This window comes from Scaptodrosophila lebanonensis, unplaced genomic scaffold (assembly GCF_003285725.1).
Source record: "Scaptodrosophila lebanonensis strain 11010-0011.00,11010-0021.00 unplaced genomic scaffold, SlebRS2 tig00000061-arrow-pilon, whole genome shotgun sequence".
In the NCBI taxonomy this organism is placed as follows: domain Eukaryota; kingdom Metazoa; phylum Arthropoda; class Insecta; order Diptera; family Drosophilidae; genus Scaptodrosophila; species Scaptodrosophila lebanonensis.
Window position 1 is genome coordinate 597827 of NW_022060554.1, and position 22723 is coordinate 620549.

General features: G+C 34.9%; 1 protein-coding gene across 1 annotated transcript; it reads right to left on the bottom strand.

Moving 5' to 3' along the window:
* Nucleotides 1-5002: 5002 nt before the first annotated feature.
* On the bottom strand, nt 5003-20748 carry LOC115624513 (calmodulin). The gene is made up of 5 exons (XM_030519225.1): nt 20656-20748; nt 20041-20213; nt 8489-8663; nt 6371-6613; nt 5003-5655 (listed from the first exon to the last, which is right to left on the bottom strand). The coding sequence occupies exons 2-5, from the start codon at nt 20041-20043 to the stop codon at nt 5627-5629; spliced, it is 450 nt and encodes a 149-aa protein (XP_030375085.1). The 5' UTR covers nt 20044-20213; nt 20656-20748; the 3' UTR covers nt 5003-5626.
* Nucleotides 20749-22723: the final 1975 nt, after the last annotated feature.

A 22723-nucleotide genomic window follows, 5' to 3' on the forward strand; every position in this document is an offset into this window, starting at 1 on the left:
GTGTCACTTCAACAACGAACAAAATGGCGTCATGAAAAGCCGAACCCTATAGAGGGACAGCTTGTTCTTATTAAACAAGAGAACACGCCCCCAGCCAGATGGCCTATGTGACGAATAACTAATACTACTAAAGGACAAGATAGTAAAGTCCGAGTAGTCACAGTTAAAACCAATAATGGAGAAGTCCAAAGGTCGTTAAATAAAATTTGTCTGCTGCCAACTCAAGACAGCGACGAACAAGTTAACGAACAAAACAACGAGCCAGCCGATGGAAAAAGGCAGCGATGCAGTAGGGCAGCAAAAATTACGCCAACAAATGCAATCATTAGCCTTCTTATGATCCTGCAAGTTGCAAGTACCGCTACAATACCTACAACTAATACAAGTAAGTTAAGCATTCAACATATGGAAGATCGAACCGCAATAATTATGGACAAAATTAAGAAGGTGGAAGTCGTCTCGTCAAGTTAGCAACTGCTATTTTTCTACAATATGCAAGCTTACTTCGAATTTCTAAATTAAGCCGATGATTTCCTTGATAAAACAGCCTCCATTTGTGAAAAACTGGGAGAAAGCAATGAAAGCAAAAGTAGACAACATACAAGAAAGAAACAAAATTATAACACAATCATCGGAAAGGAAAAGAAGGTTTATCATGTTCTTCGACATCGGTACTACAGAAAGAATAAAGGAAAACATGGAAACTATCATCAAAAACGAGAAGCGCTTCAACGAGTACATGAACAACCACGCACGACCACAGAAGAAGTGAATAAGAACTTTGAAAGGGTCACAAATGAAATAAATAGGGTACAAGACACATTGAAGAAGAATTTTCTCATCTTTAAAGAAGCTATAAGGTTCTTCATGCTGATAAATCAAATGCGAAACTGGATTGACGAAGCGGAAAAACTGCAATCCGCAGCCCTCGCGCTTGTAACGGATTTTAATCAAGGAGAGGTACACCCCTCCCTGATTGAGCCGAAGAAAATGTTGGCAGAGCTGGACAAAATTCAATATAAACTACAGAGGAACCAGCTTCTCCCAGGTGGAACGTCTCCTGACAAATTGCAGTTAATATACAAGCTAATGAAGGCCCAGGCAATATTCAAGGACAACGTGCTTATAATAGATGCAAGGCTGCCCATATATGTAAACCAGCATGCCAGTCTCTTCAAGATCGTTCCAGTGCCGCTTCAAGTCAAAGAAGGGAGGTGGATGCCGCAAATTCAAACGGAGTTTCTGATCTATAGTATCGAGCTAAACGCATAGCACCACATGACAAGCACAGAGGTGAATCGCTGTCAGCATGAAAACAAGGATACTTGGCTATGCGAAGGAAGCTGGGCATGGAAAGATGCAAATGACCAGAGTTGTGAGTTAACGCCAATGAAACCGAGCAACAAGCAATTATGCAAAATGGTCGAATACACAGGAGATGTATATTACAAAAAGCTATATGGAAAAAAACGCTGGCTTGTAAAAATATTTAAAAACATAGCATGCGGAGACTACCATGAATTGGCAGCATTACCGAGCCAGTCGAATTGCAACGAGTACAACAAAACCTTAAGGAACTGGAAAGCAAGAGGGTGCGCATCGAGGATCTGGTGTTTCACACGGTAAATGGACACATATCGTTAGGCTTGGTGATAATCATATAAGCTGGGATAATAATTTTCGCGAAGAAAAAGAGGAATCAGAGACAGGAGCTACTAGCTGTCGTGTTTCCTGCCCCCCGCAGAATGTGCAGGCACTAGCATGAACATGAGAACCTGTCGTCACGGACCTTCAGCAGATAGACGCCGAGGATATCTGGTGACATGTGTGATTGCCACATGCGGCGATCCTCTGTTTGTTTAGGCGATCCTTTGTGCAGCAATAAAATTTAATGACGGCTGCACACAGGTCACGTAGGCGACGGAAAAAGGGTCTTAGAAACGCGATAGTACTTATAAATAGAATTAAGACAACGCTGAGTCCTACAAACTCAGCGATAGCATAACTAAATATAAGATAACGCTGCACCTTACAAACGCAGCATAGCATTAAGGGATGAAAAATAATTAAATAAGAGTATGCAGCTAGTAATAGCTGCGGGTCAGAATATTCTACATCGTAAAAGTGTACGCACGCGTTTTAGTGTAAACGATATCGGTAAAAAAAAAAAAAAAAAACGTTATCGATTGAAGAGTGGCAATAAAACGAAGCTTAAGAGTTTAAGCTTTCAATAAAACTGAAATTGCAAAATAAGTCGGCAGGAGTGGTAAAGTTATGTACAATTTCTTACTTAAAATGTCGGGATATGGTATAAATAATAAATGCAGTAATAATAAAGTGACTTCCGATGCTGATAAGAGAGCAATTCTGAGAGAAGCATCCAACTCTCATGAATCGACCGCAAATATCAAGAATGCTCCACAATCATAAAAAATATAGATAAAGGGGAACATTAATATTTATTTTATTTAGTTGAAAATTAAGAATTTTTAGAATTTTATAAATTTTAGTTTTAATAGAAATGAGGGGTGTGCTAACCTGATGACGCGCAGTGTATATACTTTGTGAGGTTTACCAATCCACCTTCTGCCTGTTAAATTTTTCACCTCCCGCAAAACTAATACATATGTATATTCTTGGACATTTTATGCACAGAGTATAATTACGAAAAGCACAACAAATGCATTTCTTTCCAATTAGTTGTCAACTGTACTTATACTTATCTTGTACTCATAAACCTTTATTTATTTTGTACATTTAAACATGCATAGTACATTTATATTTATTGAACTATTTATATGGCCTAGCTTTCTGTACGCACTAATGTAATTTGTTATTTGATACTTCCTTAAGAAACTTTTCTGAAATTAGACACATAATAAACATATGTAATTGTAAGCAAAAATGGTTAGCCCAACAAGGTGGGCAAGACCTGGTAGTATATTTATAAAATGGTATAAATTAAAATTTGATTCGTATATTAAAACAACAATGCAGATAGAGTACATTTTCACTCCGCTGCAGTATGGGGTACTTAACCCTTATTGTTATAAAATATATTTTTCAAATATTGTAATATTTTTCGTTGTATGAATATTTTGTTGCTTTCATTGACTTATTTCTTATTTTCGTATGGGCCAGTCAAACGAACAAACTGTATTTAACGTAATTATTTCTGGTACATATACACAAGCCTGTACCCAAAGGGTGAAAGGCTATACTAGTTTTGTGCGCATGTATGTAACACACAGAAGGAGGCGTGGCAGACCCCACAAAGTGTATATATTATGGATCAGGATGACGAGTCGATATAGCCAAGTCCGTCTGTCTGTATGAGCGCAAGGATCTCAGTAAGTACAAGAGCTAGAATAACCAAACTTGGTATCGAGGTTCCCATAAGTCCTAGGCAGGCCAAGTTTATTTAGCCATAAATAAAATCGCTGCTCATGCGCCGCCTGCAGCTCTGCCCGCAGCTGTTGTTGTTGCTGCTTTGGTTCAACTTTGTGCTGCATACATACACGCATATAAACACGAATAGGCACGTGATGTAAATGTATCCTGTTAAAACTGAACAAAAACATGTCTTCTAATTTACTTTAATTACTTAATTAATTAATTCATTTTTTTTAATAATTTAATTTTTTTATTTTCCTTTTTTTGTGGAGAGTACAGGCTATTTTACTGTCAGGCTTGCTCGACTGTAGCGTTCTCTCTTGTTTGTATGTATACTCACAGTTTATGACTTCAAACAGGCAAATCCCATTCGAATGAGGACCGTTCTGAAATAAGTGAGATAGAATCGCTGCACAATTATAGTAATATTAAGAGTACGCCAAGAAATTTATAGCGCAAGTGTTTGTTGTTACAAACAACTTTTATAGATTTATTTGAAATTTAATCAGGTCCATGACGTTATTGTAAAAATACACGAATTCAACTTAATTTTAATTTAGGTTCTCCCAGTAGAAAAAAAAACTAGTAGATAATAAATTATGAACCTCCTAAAAATCTTTTCGATACGAAACCAAAAATTGCAGTTATAGCTTCTATAGAGATGTACTGCCATTTTTTTGCCAGCTCTTCTGGTCTACTTTGTTGGCTGGCGGTAGTAGCAAACCTTAGTCAGTCGTCTTTATAAGTTTAAAAGTAGCAACAACACGGCCGTTGAAGCATCTTAACTGGTTTAAAGATGAGGAAAAGAAGGCAAGATAAGAGTTGGTATAAGGTCGCGGAGTGGCGATTCAATAATCTTACTTAAAGCTATGTAATATTTGTAGTTTGCTCTTTAATTACTTTGCTGCATACAATAATGTCATCTACTTTTTGTCAGCGCTTTTCTTAGTTATGTTAGTTGTCATTGCATTTGCTAGTTTTAATTATATGCGCACGCATCTTATTGAATATACACGTATGTTTGTATAGTAAACTTCAAAATGTGCCTCCAATATTTTCAATTGAAGGTTTACCAATATAAGATAGCTGCGCTGCTCGGACAGTTCCTTGTTTTCTCTCGTTATTGTGTTATCTGTTGCAAGTTGATGTATATCCGACTCCTCCTTGAAATTTATTATATGTGTGTGTTTGATGAAATCGTTACTTATTCCCTCTTACCGCCTTCCTCTTCTTCATATATGTGTATAAATATTTAATTAGCATATTCTTTATATTAAAATATGTAAAATATACGTCTACTGACTTTTAAGTTTCCTTGATAAGTGATAGATAAACAATTTGCATATTAGCAATTACATACTACATTAATATGTAGCTGTTGGTTAATATATTTAATGCTGAGTACGCATTTGTGTATATTTGTAGGGTTCGAAATAGCGCTACAACCGTCGGTCAAGAGCATATTAAGAGCTGCTTCCATCATCAATTTAATTTTATTTTCAAAATGTATTTGTTTTTATTTTTTATTTATTCTTTATATATTTTTAAATTTTAAATTTAAATATAATTTAATAAGAAGAATTTGTTGTTTGATTTTACATTATTTATATAATATGTCGTATTTATAATATATTTTATTTTTGACATGTGTGTGGTTTGTGTGTGCAGTATATCGTGTTTGTATTGTGGTTTTAATATAAATTTCCCATTTCCGCAATTACGTTAAATTCTTAACATTTTCTTTTGTTTACTATTTTTAACGACATGAACAAAATTTCCTTACATGTATCGAACTCATTTTGCACACAGGTGTTATCAAAAACTCACACGAATCGCAGTATGCCCTGCGTAACTATTGATGGCCTGTAGTAAGTGTAGTTGTGGTAGTAATTATTTACTTATAAGTTCTCTGCTCTATATTTCTATTCCTATTGTAGCTGTTGGTTTAACGGTAACTCCATTGCTTTTGCCTTAAAATCGTGTTCTTGTTGTCCATGAAAATATCTCGGAAATTTTATGTATACCTGCTCAAACTTTCTTTTTTGCTAGTAAGTGTAGGGATTTAATTAATTTTCAAATGTTTCCTTCTGGTTTTTCTGAACTTTTTATATTAGGTTTTTTAAGATATTTAACTGGGGCCCATAGCAACAGCGTGGCGCGATGTCGTTGCGCGCAGCTACAGTCTTCGTCTTAAAAAAATATATAGACTTATAAGGAAATAATGAGTTACGCTTCACTTCGATGTCATCATAGTCACGAATTCTGTAAAATCAAAAAATATATTATACATATTAAATAAACTCAAACATTTCTTTAAAAATTTTCATTTATAATAGAGATGGTGTCAATATAATTTGGTGAGACGTATAGTAAGAGTTTTACACGCAACTAATTAATAAGAATTGAAAATGTCCTTTCAAACACAACTAAAATAGATAAGATAAAAATCCTAAATGCAGCCCTTTCGAAATAGAACCCCAAACTATATACGATCAGAATTCCTAATAAATACTGTCTTTTTGAAATAAAACGCTATAAAAAATTAGAATAATAATATCAATATAATGTAGATTTGTTCAAACAAAGAAAATGTTGTTTGAACAGCTTAAATGTATATACATAGATAAGAAATTATTATAAAGCCCTTAAAATGTGAAAATAATATTATTCGAATACATAACTAAATTCCATTTTGTGGTCGGGTCGGATCGGTCCGAAAAAAGTAATATCATAACCCATCTCTACCCTGCATCTCGTAATAATTAAATGAATTTACTATCACAAACTTCTATTAAGAATGTATGTACTGATATAGTCGAGTGGGCCGGCCATCGAATAAATGCTACAACTTTCTTTAAAGTGGACCTATCACATAGTAAAAAAAGGAGAGTACATTATAAGTATCAACGAATTAGCCGTCATTTAATTTTTTAGTAGCACCTATTTTTCTCGTTATCCTTGAATAATTTGGATTTACCTTCGTAATTGACCTGACCATCGCCATCGATATCAGCTTCGCGTATCATCTCATCGACCTCTTCGTCTGTTAATTTCTCGCCTAAATTTGTCATCACATGACGCAACTCGGCTGCCGAAATAAAGCCATTGCCATCCTTGTCGAAAACTCTGAAGGCTTCCCGGATTTCCTCTTCGCTATCGGTGTCCTTCATTTTACGTGCCATCATTGTAAGGAATTCAGGGAAGTCAATTGTTCCATTGCCTGAAAAAATATAACACCAATGACCTTTTTGCTTGAAAACAGTTTGCAATACTAGAGTCCTACGGAACCAACTGTACCTATGTATGTGTAGAATAATTATATAAATTTTTTCTTAAATTAAGAAATACATATTTAACATAAATTTGGTGCTCGATTATTTTATCTTCAGAATTCCAAATAACGTAGAGTATATGTCTGCACCAGAGAACTGCAACGGGTACTACATTATCCGATCACACTCAAGTGTTTAGTCGTACTCGTTATGATTATGTCATTTTGGTTCAGTGACAAGCAATGATCGAACTTCGTATTCACAATTATGCCCGCATGACCGAAATGTTCACTAGAGTTCGGGTAGTTCCCGAGTCATGACACCCAAGCAATGATTTTCTATTGTTTTTTCGGCTATTAGTTCAATACCGACTTTATATACGAGAATATACTTACATACATAGAAAATGGAAGAACCAAACAAAACTATTTACGAAAAGAATGCCCTTCTTTTTTCTATAAATTAAAAATAATTATGCCATAAAAATTAATTAATCATCATTTGTGTGGTTGACGAATTTTGAGTTACTTGTGTATAATAAACAAGTTGGGAAGTTGGGTTAGTCGGGTGTCCCAGGGAAGGAGGGTAATTCCAAAATAGATATTTTCTGCGTATTCACATAAGGTATCGTGGGATTAAATTTGGTGTCCCTAATTTATATAGTCTTTGAGATATATGTATGTGATTATACGAATGGCGTTTCCGAAAATCTCCCATAGGAGAGAGGGGGGAAAAAAAAAAACACTAAAAAAACTCGTGCAGCATACATAAGGCATCTTAGTGCGAAATTTGGTGTCTCTATCTATAAACAGTCCCTGAGATCCAGATGTTCATAGGAAATACTCTTACACGAGTAATTATTCCAGTTTTTTGCACATAATCAGTCTTAGGGATAGCTGTAGATTAAACTGGATGAGTAATTCTGCTCTCATTAAATTAACGTAGCTCTTATTTCTGGAACGCGTTCAGGAAAACAGTTTGATGTTGGGATACTTAACATGAAAGACACTAGTTTAAACATATTCCTGGTATCAAATGCGAATAAGAAAACGGTGAAAGGGAAGACATTACGGTCGCACGTACCGATTGCGCTCTTCTCTTTCCCGCGCCAGTCCACACTTGTCTGTGCAACCTTCCTCAGCACGCATGTTTGAGTTATCCCCGAAAAGCGGGATTGAGCCTGTCTCGCGCAAGACTTTTTATGTCTGGCAACGCAACACATGTATTCAAATATAAATCAAATATCCACTTTCTGGTATTAAGTATAATTTGTGTATACATTCCCCGTGCATGCGAGTTCGTTGTCACTTATGTACGCATGTATTAAATATTTTTAATTTTGCTACTAAGCGCCTGCATGAAAGAATTATAGTACATACCACAATACATATGCGTGTACATACAGGGTGCGCCATCTTTTATGTCGGTATGTAAACATTGAATATCTTTGAAAATAAACAACCGATTTTCAAGTATGAGATATTTTTATTTAATTTGGTTCTGTACAATTTCTTCAGACTAATTTTACAACAATGGTGTACTCAAGTCAATCGGTTCACTAATGACAAAGTTATTCAATATTTACATACCGACATAAAAGATGGCGCACCCTGTACATACATGTATGTATACATATGTTATGTACAAACAAACAATATATACACATGTATGAATGTACACATGTATGCCGTTTTCAAAGTAAACAGCGTTTAATTCTAGAAACTAATAGTCACAATCTATATATTTATGTATGTATGTACAAAAATACATATGTATGTACTATGTACACATACATTTTCGTATACATATAACATATAACTTACCGTCGGCATCGACCTCGTTTATCATGTCCTGCAGCTCAGCCTCTGTAGGATTCTGCCCCAGGGAGCGCATGACTGTTCCCAATTCCTTTGTTGTAATAGTGCCGTCGCCGTCTTTATCAAATAGCGAGAAAGCCTCTTTGAATTCGGCAATTTGTTCCTCCGTTAGTTGATCGGCCTAAATTGGAAGACAAAATTAAAATTGGCTTGGTTAATAATGGCACGAAGCAGTTTTATTACCATTTTTCAGTTTTTGACCAACGAACAAGCAAGAACCTATTATTTTGAATTTTTGCAAAGCGCCTACTTAGTTTTTAATGAAACATTTATTGAAACCATAGATGACAAATGTGACTGCCCTTTAAAGTTTTGCTTAAATTTTCAGTTTACAAGTGAAATTTCAAAACGAGAACACTTGGAATTTATAATTATAGATATGCAAAGAAATGGCGGCAGTTTTAAATTCCACTTGAGCAATTTTTATGCCATTTACTCAAAGGGTTTGGCTCCTAGTCCTGCACAAAATACAAATATGATGGGTAGAGTGTGCTAGTGTTGAGCGTTATATTCCTCAACCTAATTCAGTTATGGCATTTTATATTTTAGTTTAAATTTTAGCAATATTTTATACTATACATGAAATGTACAAGAGTATATTAGGTTTGCGGGAGGTGAAATACATAGAAACAATTGCTATGTAAATGTGCAGTTATACACCCTTTACGTGAGATCGAATACCCAAGGAGTTATAATCGGAAAATCCGAAAGTGCATTAAAAAAATAGAAACAAGAGAGAACGCTACAGTCGAGCACAGTCGGTCACAAAAAAAGGAAAAAAAAAAAAAAAAAAATAAAATTAATTCATTAAATTAATAATGAAAATTTATTTAATACATACATAGAAGACATGTTTAACAGGGGAACCTCGATACCAAGTTTGGTTAATCTAGGTCTTGTACTTCCTGAGATCCTTGCGCTCATACACTTATAGTTCGCTACACAGGAGATAGTAGATAGTATATTAGCCTTGCGGAGTTGAAAAATGTATCAAGCATGTATCCGTATGAACACCTGGATCTCAGAGACTATAAGAGCTAGAGACGCCAAATTTTGCACAATGATGCCTCATGTGTGGGCTGTGTGCAAGTTTGTTTTATTTCGTTCGTAAAATTACCTGTATCTCGGAGACTATGAAACCTAGGAACATAAAATTTTAGTCCTAGATGCCTTAAGTAAATACGCAGAAATCGTGTGTTTTGGAATTTCCCTCCCTCCTCTCCCACGCAATGAGCAATTTTCCATTACTCCCGTAATTCTTAGAATTTCGAGCTCAAATTGAGCAGATATCTCCAGTGATTATGAGTCCATATGTCAAATTAGGTTGATAGGTCGATTTAACAGTTATAACCATATATGGGCATTTCCAATCTGACGTGATGTGACATTAGTACGACAAAATATTAACCAAATAAATGAAACAGCAAAATTTTTATACTCTGTACATAAAATGTACAAGATTATATTAGGTTTGCGGGAGCTGAAAATGTAACAGGTAGAAGGAGGAGTGGCAGACCCCACCAAGTATATATATTCTTGATCAGCATGACGAGACGAGTCGATCTAGCCCTGTCTGTCTGTCCGTATGAACACCTGGATCTCAGAGACTATAAGAACTAGAGACACCAAATTTTGCACAAAGATGCCTTATGTGTGTACGCTGTGCAAATTTGTTTTATTTTTTTTTATTTTCCCCCCCACTTCCCCCTATGGGCGTTTTCCCGATTTTCCATTCGTATTATCGGCTATATCTCTGAGACTATAAGACCTAGGGACACAACATTTTAGTCCCAGATGCCTTATGTGATAACGCAGAAAATGTGTATTTTGGAATTTCCCTCTCTCCCCCCTCTCCCCCGCAAATCGTAACTCTTGGAATTTCGAACTAAAATTTTGGAAATACCCCCAGTTGGTTATTATATGTCCGTATACCAAGTTTCACTATGATAGACCGATTTAACAAGAAATTATAGCCATAAATATATTTGCTGCTGCAGCGCTGCTTGCGGCTGTTGTTGATGTTGCTGTTTGGTTGACTGCTAATATGTTTACACACACACGAATAGATGCGCATAGGAATACATACACTCACACAGACGCAATTGCTATGTAAATGTGCAATACGGCATACGGACACATAATAACCCAAGGGGGGATATTTCCAAAATTTTAGTTCGAAATTCCAAGAATTACGGGAGTTACGATTTGAGAAGTAGAGGGGGCAGGGAGGGAAATTCCAAAATATACATTTTCTGCGTATTCACATAAGGCATCTAGGACTAAAATTTGGTGTTCCTAGGTCTTATAGTCTCAGAGATATAGGCGATTATACGAATGGAAAATCGGGAAAACCTCCATAGGGGGGAAGTGGGGGGAAAATCAAAAAAATAAAACAAACTCGTATAGAATACACACATAAGGCATCTTTGTGCAAAATTTGGTGTCTCTATCTCTTATAGTCTCTGAGATCCAGGTGTTCATACGGACGGACAGACGGACAGTCGGACAGACAGGGCTAGATCGACTCGTCTCGTCATGCTGATCAAGAATATATATACTTTGTGGGGTCTGCCACGCCTCCTTCTGCCTGTTACATTTTTCAGCTCCCGCAAACCTAATATACTTCGGTGCATTTCATGTACAGAGTATAAAAACCGGTTATGCATTTTATTAAACCGAACGCCTATTATTATTTATAACGTTAATTATATGGAATTTGAAGCATTTTTTCTCTCAATTTAAACTTTTCCCAGGACAATTGCTACTTTGAGATTCGTTTTAGCTGCCCCTCCTTGCTAGAAAAACGTTGTGTGCGATGAAAAAAATAGAGCAATTAAAGAGATGATCAGCTCCTCAAAAATTCATTATTAACTTAATTTAACGACGTGTAAAAATAATTTGAAGCTCATTAGAATTGGTTTCATTGTTAATGTAGCTTTTGAAATGTTTGACGGTATTGACAAAATTCTGTAGCGGGGGAAGGGGGGAAATTCCAAAAAATGAAATAATCTGGTCCTTTCTCAGACCTAGGAAAATCTGGATGCCAACTTTGGTTATTCCAGCTTTTATAGTTTCTGAGATCCTTGCGTTCATCCAGACAGACGGACGAACATATCTATAAGAGTCCTGTAAAGCAGCTTGCTTCCATTTTCGCTAGATAACAGAGAAAAATCCTACATTTTCATGTATGATAATGCGAAAATTCATACCATTCTCCAAACTACGGAATTTGTGCATGACTGTTTCTTTGAAAAAATAAAATAGCCAGCGTCCTAATCCCATTCAAAATATTTGGGGGATATTAGCACGCCGAGTTTACTCTGATAACAACAAATATGACGTTTTGGAACTAAAAAATTCGATTTTAAATAAGTGGAATTGACGAGAGCCGTTTTAAGTTTAAGCGCACATAAATTCTATGAATAAAAGAATTTTTGGGCATGGAAAAACCCAAGATCGGCATATTAATTATTAAAAATTGTAAGCTGCATACCCTCAAGTATAAAATAAATTACTTTTTAATTTTTCAGCAAAAAAAACTTTCACAAACTTATCTCAAAAAAAGGAATGACCTAGGTTTTTGCAAAGCCTATACCCTACATATACCTAAATTATTTTAATTTTTCTCAAAATAGAAAAGACAAAGGCGTGGCGAGGGTTGAAAATAAAATAAATAAAATCTCATAATTATGATAAGCATCTTATTAGACTTATAAATATAACACATATTTTTGAATTAAAACAAGAGAGAACGCTACAGTCGAGCAAGCCCGACAGTGTAATACCCTGTACCCAGGTAAACTTCCGTCACTGATATGTGCCCATAGCAGCAGCAAAAAGAGGAAGAAGAAGAGCGAACTTGTTGCTGCAGTTTGGGGGGGTTGTACTGGCGAGAATTTGTTTCGCTAATAACTTTTCTTAGAATTGACCGAATTGAATAAAATTTTGAACAACAGTAGACAAATATATATAAATTATGTGTGCAAAGTTTGGTTTAGGTAGCATTTGAAATGTGGACGCTATTGACGAAATTCTGCAGCGGGGGAAGGGGGGGAAAATTAAAAAAAAAAATAAATAAACTCGTCCTTACTCGGACCTAAGAGAATCTGGATGCCAACTTTGGTTATTCTAGCTTTTATAGTTTCTGAGATCCTCGCGTTCATCCAGACGGACGGACAGACGGACGGACATGTCTAGATCGATTTCTCTCGTCATGCTGATTCAGAATATATATACTTTATGGGGTCGGAGATGCTTCCTTCTGTATGTTACATACTTTGCACAAACCTAATATACCCTTTTTACCCTACGGGTACAGGGTATAAAAATTAAATTATTGCAAAGATACGCTCCTTACTTCTTTTTATACCCCGTAACTAAAGGGCACAATATAGTAGTTTTGGGTGCATATAATATGCACAGGAAAATATATGTATCCCGCACGTCGTTTTCTTTCATCTCTTGTGTTACATTAAAATTTTGTATGATAAATTTATGTATCGATGTTAAGTTTTTCGATCCATCGCTGTATCGATGTTTCCGATGCAAAACATCGATGTTCATTTCAGATTTACATCACTATACTAAACAAAGTATATTTTGTAATCAATTTTTTTTTTAAATTTATTTTAAAAGTTGAATTAAAATTATATTTTAAAATATATATTTTTAAGTATTTATTTTCAGTTCTGGAAATGGGTAGAGGGTATTTAAGCGTAAGCCGCTAGGAATGTACATATATAAAACAGTTTGTCCTGACTGATTGATTGGTGATCAACGCACAGCTCAAACGGTAAGAGCTAGAAAGCTGAAATTTGGACTCAAGTATCCTTTCATAGCGATAAGGATTTGGAAAATTCGTGCTCCAAAGGGGAGAAAACCCGGCTCCAAGGTTTGTATGAACAAGTAAAAAGGAGAATTTAAAAAAAAAAAATTTTGATCGATTTTACCTCTTTTGGTATTCGTACTCACGTAAAGGGTGTATAATTGCACATTTACAAAGCAATTGCGTCTATGTGAGTGTATGTATGTTTATGCTCGTATATTCGTGTCTGTGTAAGCATGTTCGCAGTCAACAAAGCACCAGCATCAACATCAGACGCGGGCAGCGCTTAAGCAGCGCTGCAGCAGCAAATATATTTATGGCTATAACTTCTCGTTAAATCGGTCTATCATGATGAAACTTGGCATACGGACATATAATTACTAACTGGGGGTATTAGTTCGAAGTTCTAAGAATTACGGGATATAGAGAAAATCGCGATTTCCATGGGAGAGGGGGGAGGGAGGGAAATTCCAAAATACACATTTTCTGCGTATTCACAAAAGGCATCTGGGACTATTTTTTGGTGTCCCTAGGTCTTATAGTCTCCGAGATATAGGCGATTATACAAATGGAAAATCGGGAAAACCCCCATAGGGGAAAAGTGGGGGAAAATCAAACAAATAATACAAACTTGCACAGCGTACAAATTTTTCTTGGGGCCTGAAATATGGGAGTTTTCCTGTAAAAAAAATTTAGGTGCATAAAAGGAAACCGCGTCAACAACCTAAACGGTAAAAGCTAGGAAGCTGAAATTCGGGCTCATGTATCCTTTCATAGTGTAGGTGCGTACTAGATTTTGAAAAATTCGAGCTTCAAGGAGGGGAAATAAGCTCCAAAGTTTGTTTAAAAAATCTTCAGTTTTTCACCGATGAACTTCAAATTTAGTTTTTGCGATCTATAAAAGAATCCAAAAAACTGCTTACTCGGTTTTCTGAAATTGATATTGGGCTTGAATTATTGGGGTTTTTATATATTTTTTTTAATTTTCTTCAAATGAAAAGTTTGTGTTATTAATGTTGTCCGATCAAATTTGGTATCCGTAATCAACATAACTATATACAGGGTGCGCCATCTTTTATGTCGGTATGTAAATATTGAATAATAAATAAAGATGGCGCACCCTGTATATCTAGAAATTGGCATTCAGTGATTTTCGAAATATAGAAATATATTTTTTACTTGCCAGATGCAGCAAAAACAGAGAGAGCAAATTCAAACAGTTGGGGAAATTACATACACACACAGACACAAACAGAGATGGGTAAAATCGGTGCTCTTTATTGTTCATGGCACATCGCTGCACTGCGTGAACACGAGTGCCGTGTTTCAAATTCCAATTTCGTGTGTGTTCGTGTTGACACAATAAGCATGAAAAGACACGAACGTGAAAATGCGATAGAAAAAAAAAAAAGACCAAAATATAATTTAAAGTTAGGAAATACTCTAATATTTATTCCAGTTTTTTGCACAGTCTATCTTAAAACATTGTGTTATGTACATATACAATGTATTTTATTGTTGAAAAAAGCAAGGGATTTGGAGCGTATATCCAAAAAATAACAATGTTAATGTTAGCCACATTTGCATAAAATAAATTAATATTTTATGAAAAATAATACTATGTACATATATCGGTCCTAAAAATTGGATTACCATATACACATGTATACAAGCGTAAATTAAATATCGACATTCTCCTAATTATTCGATTTACAAATAAATAATCAGCTAACGATACAAATGTATTTTGAAGAATTCCGTGAATGTACCTCAGTAAAATTGATACATATATGTGCAACTTGTTTTTTTAAGTTTCTTAGGTACCCTTGAATGTTAGATTTTTTTTTTTTTTTTAAATAGGTGATAGATATTGATAACTAAACAAGAGAGAACGCTACAGTCTAGCAAGCCCGACAGTGTAATACCCTGTACCCAGGTAAACTTCCGTCACTGAGTTATATGAGCCCATAGCAGCAAAAAGAGGAAGAAGAGCGAACTTGTTGCTGCAGTTTGGGGGGTTGTACTGGCGAGAATTTGTTGCGCTAATAACTTTTCTTAGAATTGACCGAATTGAATAAAATTTTAATTTCCTAGACAATGACCCCTCTTACATTTTTATACTCTGTACATAAAATGTGCAAGAGTATATTAGGTTTGCGGGAGCTGAAAATGTAACAGGCAGAAGGAGGCGTGGCAGACCCCGCAAAGTATATATATATTCTTGATCAGCATGACGAGACGCGTCGATCTAGCCTTGTCTGTCTGTCTGTCCGTATGAACACCTGGATCTCGGAGACTATAAGAGGTAGAGATACCACGTGTAAAAACAGAATTAGGTGTATGTATTGTACTTTTTGAGATCCTCAAATTTTGTGGAACTACAATCACCTCATTTCTTTGTAAAGTTCACCACAATTAAAAAAAAATAGAATTGAGACGTATAGAACATATAATTTTAAACAAGAGTGGAAAGCTAGAGTTGAGCAGGCCCAACTGCTATATACCCTGTACCCGCACCCTCCTTACAAAAATAAAAATAAATATATTTTTTCAGCTTAATAAAATTAATTTAATTAAATTAAAAACAAGTGACAAAGTTTTGCACTATCTGTGTCTATGCGTGTCTTCGTGTGAGATGTGCGCAGTATACAGTTGTGTTAAGGCAGAGATTACATAATTGTACATACACTGCTGGTCTTAGGTTAGACGCACGCTTACTTGCATTTAATTTGTTTAATATATATTACTTTAATGCTGCCTCAAAAAAATTTGCATAAACCTTGCAAAATTGTGTTTTCAATCATTTTTTTAAAGTTACTTAAAAATTTCACATTTTTCTTGGTCAATAGAATAGACGCACTTAGACATATTAATTTTTTTGACGGAAAGTACCTTATTGTAGACTGTACCCAAAGGGTGAAAGGCTATATTAGTTTTGTGCGAATGTAACAGGCAGAAGGGGGCGTGGCAGACCCCATAAAGTATATATATTATTGATCAGGATGACAAGACAAGTCGATATAACCATGTCCAGACGGACAGACGTCCGTATGAACACATGGATCTCAGAGACTATAAGAGGTAGAGACACCAAATTTTGCACAAAGATGCGTTATGACTGTACGCTGTGCAAGCCTATGTGCCTAAATCTCGGTGACTATAAGACCTAGTGACACCAAATTTTAGTCCAAAATGCCTTATGTGAATACCCCTCTCTCCCCCGAAAATCGTAACTCGCGTAATTCCTGGAATTTCGAACTAAAATTTTGCAATTACCCCTAGTTAGTTATTATGTCCGCATGCCAAGTTTCGCTATGATAGACCGATTTAACAAGAAGTTATAGTCATAAATATATTGGCAGCCCAAGCGCTGCCCGCAGGTGTTGTTGATGCTGTTTGGTTGACTGCAAACATGTTTACACAGACGCGAATAGATGCGCATAGGCATTCATACACTCACATAGACGCAATTGCTTTGTATATGGGCAATTATACACCCTTTACGTGAGTTCAAATACCGAGCGAGGTAAAATAGATCCAATTTTTTTTTTAACATTTTTTTTTTACATTTTTTTCCATAATTTTTGTAAACATATATACAGAGTATTTTAAAGGATGCCTCAATAGGCCCTCAATTGGATTTAAATCCGGAATTTTGGCAGGACAATGCATTAAGGGGATATTTCATGTCTAGAAAAATTTCCAATCCTCTCCATGGAACTCTTTTGGAAATGGTATAAGTTCGCTGTTCAGGAGATCCGCATACATTTACGCATTCGGCCGATCTGGTATAAAGCATATTGGTAGCTTCCCAATGGAGCTTAACGCCGCCCATACCATAAGTACCATACCGGTATGGTTGCACCTGTGGTAAATCTGCCGGAGATTGCTTAAATCGCGCCAATACTTTTGGTTTCCATATGAACCGTCTAAATTTTTTTTCATAACTGAAGATGACCCATTTGATTTTCCTGTCCCAAAATTTGTATTTTTCGTAAAATGCAAGACGGGCCATTTTATGTCGGTGCAATATCTTTGGTTTATGCACCTTGGCATTATATTGGAAACACATTTCCATTCTCCAAATTTTTTGCAACTGTAGCCCAGTTATTTACATCTTTAATCCAGCCCTAGTTTGGGATCAGCTCATTATATTGGTGGTTGCCAAAGGTTGAATATGCCGTTAAGTGCGGTTACCAACTTTGGGAACTGCCCTTTTCCGGCTGTTTTGAGCATATTTTCGCGGATATTTTTAAAAGTTTGAGACGGTATTCCTATGCTTGTTTATTGCTTTAGCAATAACACAGACTTTTATGCCATAATCAGTCATAGTTTTAGTAATTATTTTATTTTCTATGCTTAACTCGTTTTTGCGGGGCATTTTAAATAATTATTAATTTTAAGTTCGCCAAAACACAACGATACGACTTTTAAAAAGCCTAAGTGTGGTCCAGACTTAAAATGTAAAAGGATAAAATGCACATTTTTCAATTTGCTATGAAATGCATGACCTGGGATTCTTTTATGGGATATATGTTTATGTATGTATTTACATACATACATATATGTATGTATGGATTTGTATAACATACATATCTGATTTTTCAACCCATTTTTTGGCATTGGGCGTTTATTGGTGCACGAAAAAAATGGTATGTATTTATGTACATGTGTATGTGGGTATGTAAGTAAGCGTTAAAAAGCTGTCAAAGGTAGGTGAACACCAAGAAGTGGTTTTAGAAAATTTGAAAATAGAAGAAATAATTATGATATACATATGTATGTATGTACAGTGGACAAAAAAAGTTAAAGTACACTTTGGTTTTTAAATGTACATACATATGTAATACCAAAGTAATTTGCTATTTGGGAAATGAACTCTTTAGAAACTTTAGAGAGTGTCGGAAGAGAAATCTCATTTAGTAAATAATCGTATAATTGTAAGCACAAACACTGCGCCAGCAACGACGGGCAAAACCGGCTAGTTTATAAATATAAAAACACGATTAAGCAAATTGTTATTATCTTTAAGATCTCAGGTGCAATAGCACTCAAAAGTTTTACATGATGCCTCGTCAAAAGAAGCTTTAAGCCACTGTACTTGCATATTACATATACATACATACATACATATGTACATAAATACATATTTATGTAGCAATGTATTTAGAAGCTGATAGTCGTATTGTAAACACGCAATGTCACTTATTGCTCCCACCATATTTTCAACATGATGGTTTCTGTTTAGCAATAATTTTTTCTCATTTGGGCGCTGTTCGCGCTGCCTCTGCTTTACACATTTCTTTGCAGTCGTTTTTGCAGAGTGAAACAAGGAGCAAGCGATGAGCACATAGCGAAACAGCAAAATAACCGCAATGCGGCAAATGAAACGGTTATAGAAGAAAACAACAAAAGGCATACACCGCGAAAGAGCACAACTGACGTGAACACAATAGCAGTATGCGATTGGTAACAGTTGTGCGTACGCGCGTAAATATTTTAAGAGAGAATTGTGGTCATATGTATGCACACATATGTACATACGTATGCTCAGAAAATATGTATAAATCGGTAATAAGCGGCTGTTGCTGTTGCGCGTTTTTGAATCGGTTAAAAAGAGTAATTTCGGCGCAGGTAAAAACCAGAAGAGAGCGAAAAAAATGTACCGAAGAGGTAGACATATACAAAGAATATGTTTTTTTGTTACTTTTGCACAACTCTAACCTATTTTTTGCCACGAAATACGGGCCATATATACAGTCATACATTTGTATATGAATTTATATACACATACATACATATGTATGTAGTATAAAGTCAAGATGCCGGGCTGCTATGTATGTACATACATACAAATGTATGTCTTCTGTAGCAGCTCGGTATGCCATTTACTTTTAGTTTTATATACAGGTAAAATCTATTACACATATGCATATGTATATACATATGTATGTATATACGTGCGCACATATGTATATGTACGTATGTATATTGAATATGTATGAATTTATATGTATGTATGTACACATGTAGGACATGAATTATATACAACATACATATGTATGTACGTATGCAGATGCATTTCTTCCGCCACTTGCATATAATACACATGTACTTATGCATGTATATTTTTACATTTGTATGCGAAAATAGCTTCCTCCATTCTTTTATAAGATGTATTTGTGTGGATATGTATGTATGTATGTATTTATGTATGTAAATAAAAATGAGTTCCAAAGAAATAAGACCTGATGAGTTACTAAGGGAGGGAGTGCCACCCCCTGATAACGTTTTTTTATTTCTTATCAAGGCCTACAAAAATTATTACTACCGACAAAGATGTTAATATGTATCTGCATACGTGTACTATTTATGCATGTGGGTATATATAATTGTATATACATATATGTATATATTGTGCTTTTATTTTGAATTTAAAAATATATTACTTATATGGATGATACCACGTAATAGTGTGTTCATATAAACTCATGTATTTTAGCTTAATTTGCTGAATAGGAAGTATTATTACTCCGTTTTGCGATTGGAAAATTATGGCAATTTAACGATTGTATGTTTGCAGTATATTCTATACACATGTATGAGCATAGTATATACATACATATGTACATATATATATACATACATACAAAAATTATATTGAAAAACTTACCATTTTTGTTATAGTTGTGTTGAGGATTGATTTTAGGGTAGTTACAATATTATCCGCTGCGGTTGTTATTAGTTGTTTGCGTGGTATGTATAATTGGAATTACTTTAGGTTGATATACGCGTCGTATGTTTTAAATTTTGCGTTTTAGCAAAAGTATGCATACATTGAACACACTGTAAATGAAGAAGAGAACACGATATTTAAACGAAGCAAGCTGATAGACACATGATAAACGAGTAATAATAAAAACTGCCACAGTGAAGAGGTATTTTTCACAGCATCAGTTGTTTTTTTTTTGTGCAATTTTTAATTTCAACTTGGTTTAGTGCTAAAATATCGGGTACGCACTGACACTAAAATGTAAATAACGAGCATAGCCCAAATGTACAAAAGCTGGCACATGTGTATTATGTATTATATATATACATATATATAATATATAATACACATGTATTATATACATATATATACATGTATGCATATGTGTTTATACTTATGTATGCATGTATTTTCTTTTGTTTAGTTATTTCACAAAATTTGTTTTTACATATATCTGCAAATTTTTTGCTGGTTGTGCTTAAGTTGCACAAAATAAAGTTTGTTTTGTAAACTCACGATCCGCTAATTGGAACTTTTCATCCGTTACGGTCAACTACTAAATTTCAACTAAATTCACCAAAGAAAACTTTGCAGGAGGAAACAGAGACCGCGTACCGGTTCAGCTCTCCGAACGACTGTGCAGTATTTCACGTTCTCTCACTACCGGTTATGCAGAGAACTAAATCAACGGCCAAACGATGAGCTGCCTTGCTTGCTTTACTACATTTGTATTTTATGTTCCTACATATACATATGTATGTACATACGTATACATACATACATGCATAAGTACGTACATATCTTTAAGTACATACATACACTTCAGTAATATTGCCATTAAGCACATACACTGCAGGTATGTATAATGTATATATGTATGTATATTTTTACAATTTTATAGCAGCATGTTTGCATATATGTATGTATGTGTATGCATATGTAGGTATGTATAAAGTATGTACATGCATGTATGTATATATATATATATGTATTTGGTTGCTTTTGGTATTACAGACTAATCCGGTCTTTTTTTTTTCTCAACAACAATTCAGATTTCCCATCTCCGAGTAAATCCTTGTTATACCCTGCGAATGTATTTAGCACACAGAAGGAGGCGTGGCAGACCCCTGAAAGTTAATATACTTGATCAGGGTGACAAGACGAGTCGATATAGCCATGTCCGTCTGTATGTACATATGTATGTATGTATGAGTTGAAGGATCTCAGCATGTACAAGGGCTGGGATAGCCAAACTTGGTATCGAGGTTCCCAAAAGCCCTAGGCAGATCGGGTTTGGGTTTTTTTTACTAATACACCCCCCATTCCCCCGCATTTCGTGATTTTTTCATAGCTTCCGTAATTTTTGGAAATTCTGATTTAGCAAATATATCCAGTTATTGGTTATAAGTCCGTATGTCAAATTTTATTGCGATAGGTTAATTATGAAGGAAGTTATAGCCATAAAAATACTCTCTGCCGAAGGTATGCCCGCAGCTGTTATTGTTGTTGCTGCATTGATTTATTCATGTACTGCATACATACACGAATATAGACATGCATAGACGCGATTTTGATGTAAACGTATGCTATTAATTAATTAATAAAAATACATATTTTCAAAATATTGTTTTTTTTATTTATTTATTTTTTTTTTGAAAGTACAGGGTATTTTACTCTTGAGCTTGCTCGACTATAGCGTTCTTCATTGTTTTCTATTTAAATGTGACTCACCATATGCAGGCCATACACGTCTTGATCTATCAATGAACGTGCTTTTCACATTAAGCAACAGACCTTTGATCGTTGCACCACTCTAAAATCAAACATGAAATGGCTTTAAACAATTGCAAATACCTCGTTCTAATGCGATTGATAAAATCGATTTTTTTTTTATATTGTCGATTATTGCATGAGTATCTTTGGGTATAGTATGTATCACCACACATGAGATGTGTGTAGAAAATGGGAAGTCCCTCTTTCTACACCATCAGAGTAAAAATGAGTGCATGCTCGTATGTCCATGGTATAGACTCCATACATAAGTAGTTGCTAAGGTGAGCAAAACTTTATTTCTTCAGACGTGCACATAGTAAGATTAAAATTCTTGTGATGAGTGAAATGGTTTAACCGTTGAATGAAATAAAATGGTATAAAGTAAATTATACAAATTGCAGTTTCTACATGGCAGAAAAAGAAAATAAACCATATAAGGTATGCTATGAAGCTTTAAGAGCCACTAAACAGTCGAAAATTACTGATTTTTTTGCCACGCAAGCGGAGTCAACATATAAAAAATGTTAATTACTAAAGCAGCTGCTATAAATGCCAATAAATGAATTTTCATTTCATTTTCATTTCATTTTTTAATACATATGTACATACATATGTACATACATATGTACATACATATGTGCTCTCTTTTTACTTTTGAAAACTTTTGCCACTTGAATAAACCTTTGAAACTAATAAGTATCAGTAAACACTAAACAATTTTTGTATGCATTTTTCGAAGTCTACAAACGTAACCAATCATTTTGTATGGAAATACATGGCTCGTTTACCGCGATTTCGCTTAACACGACGT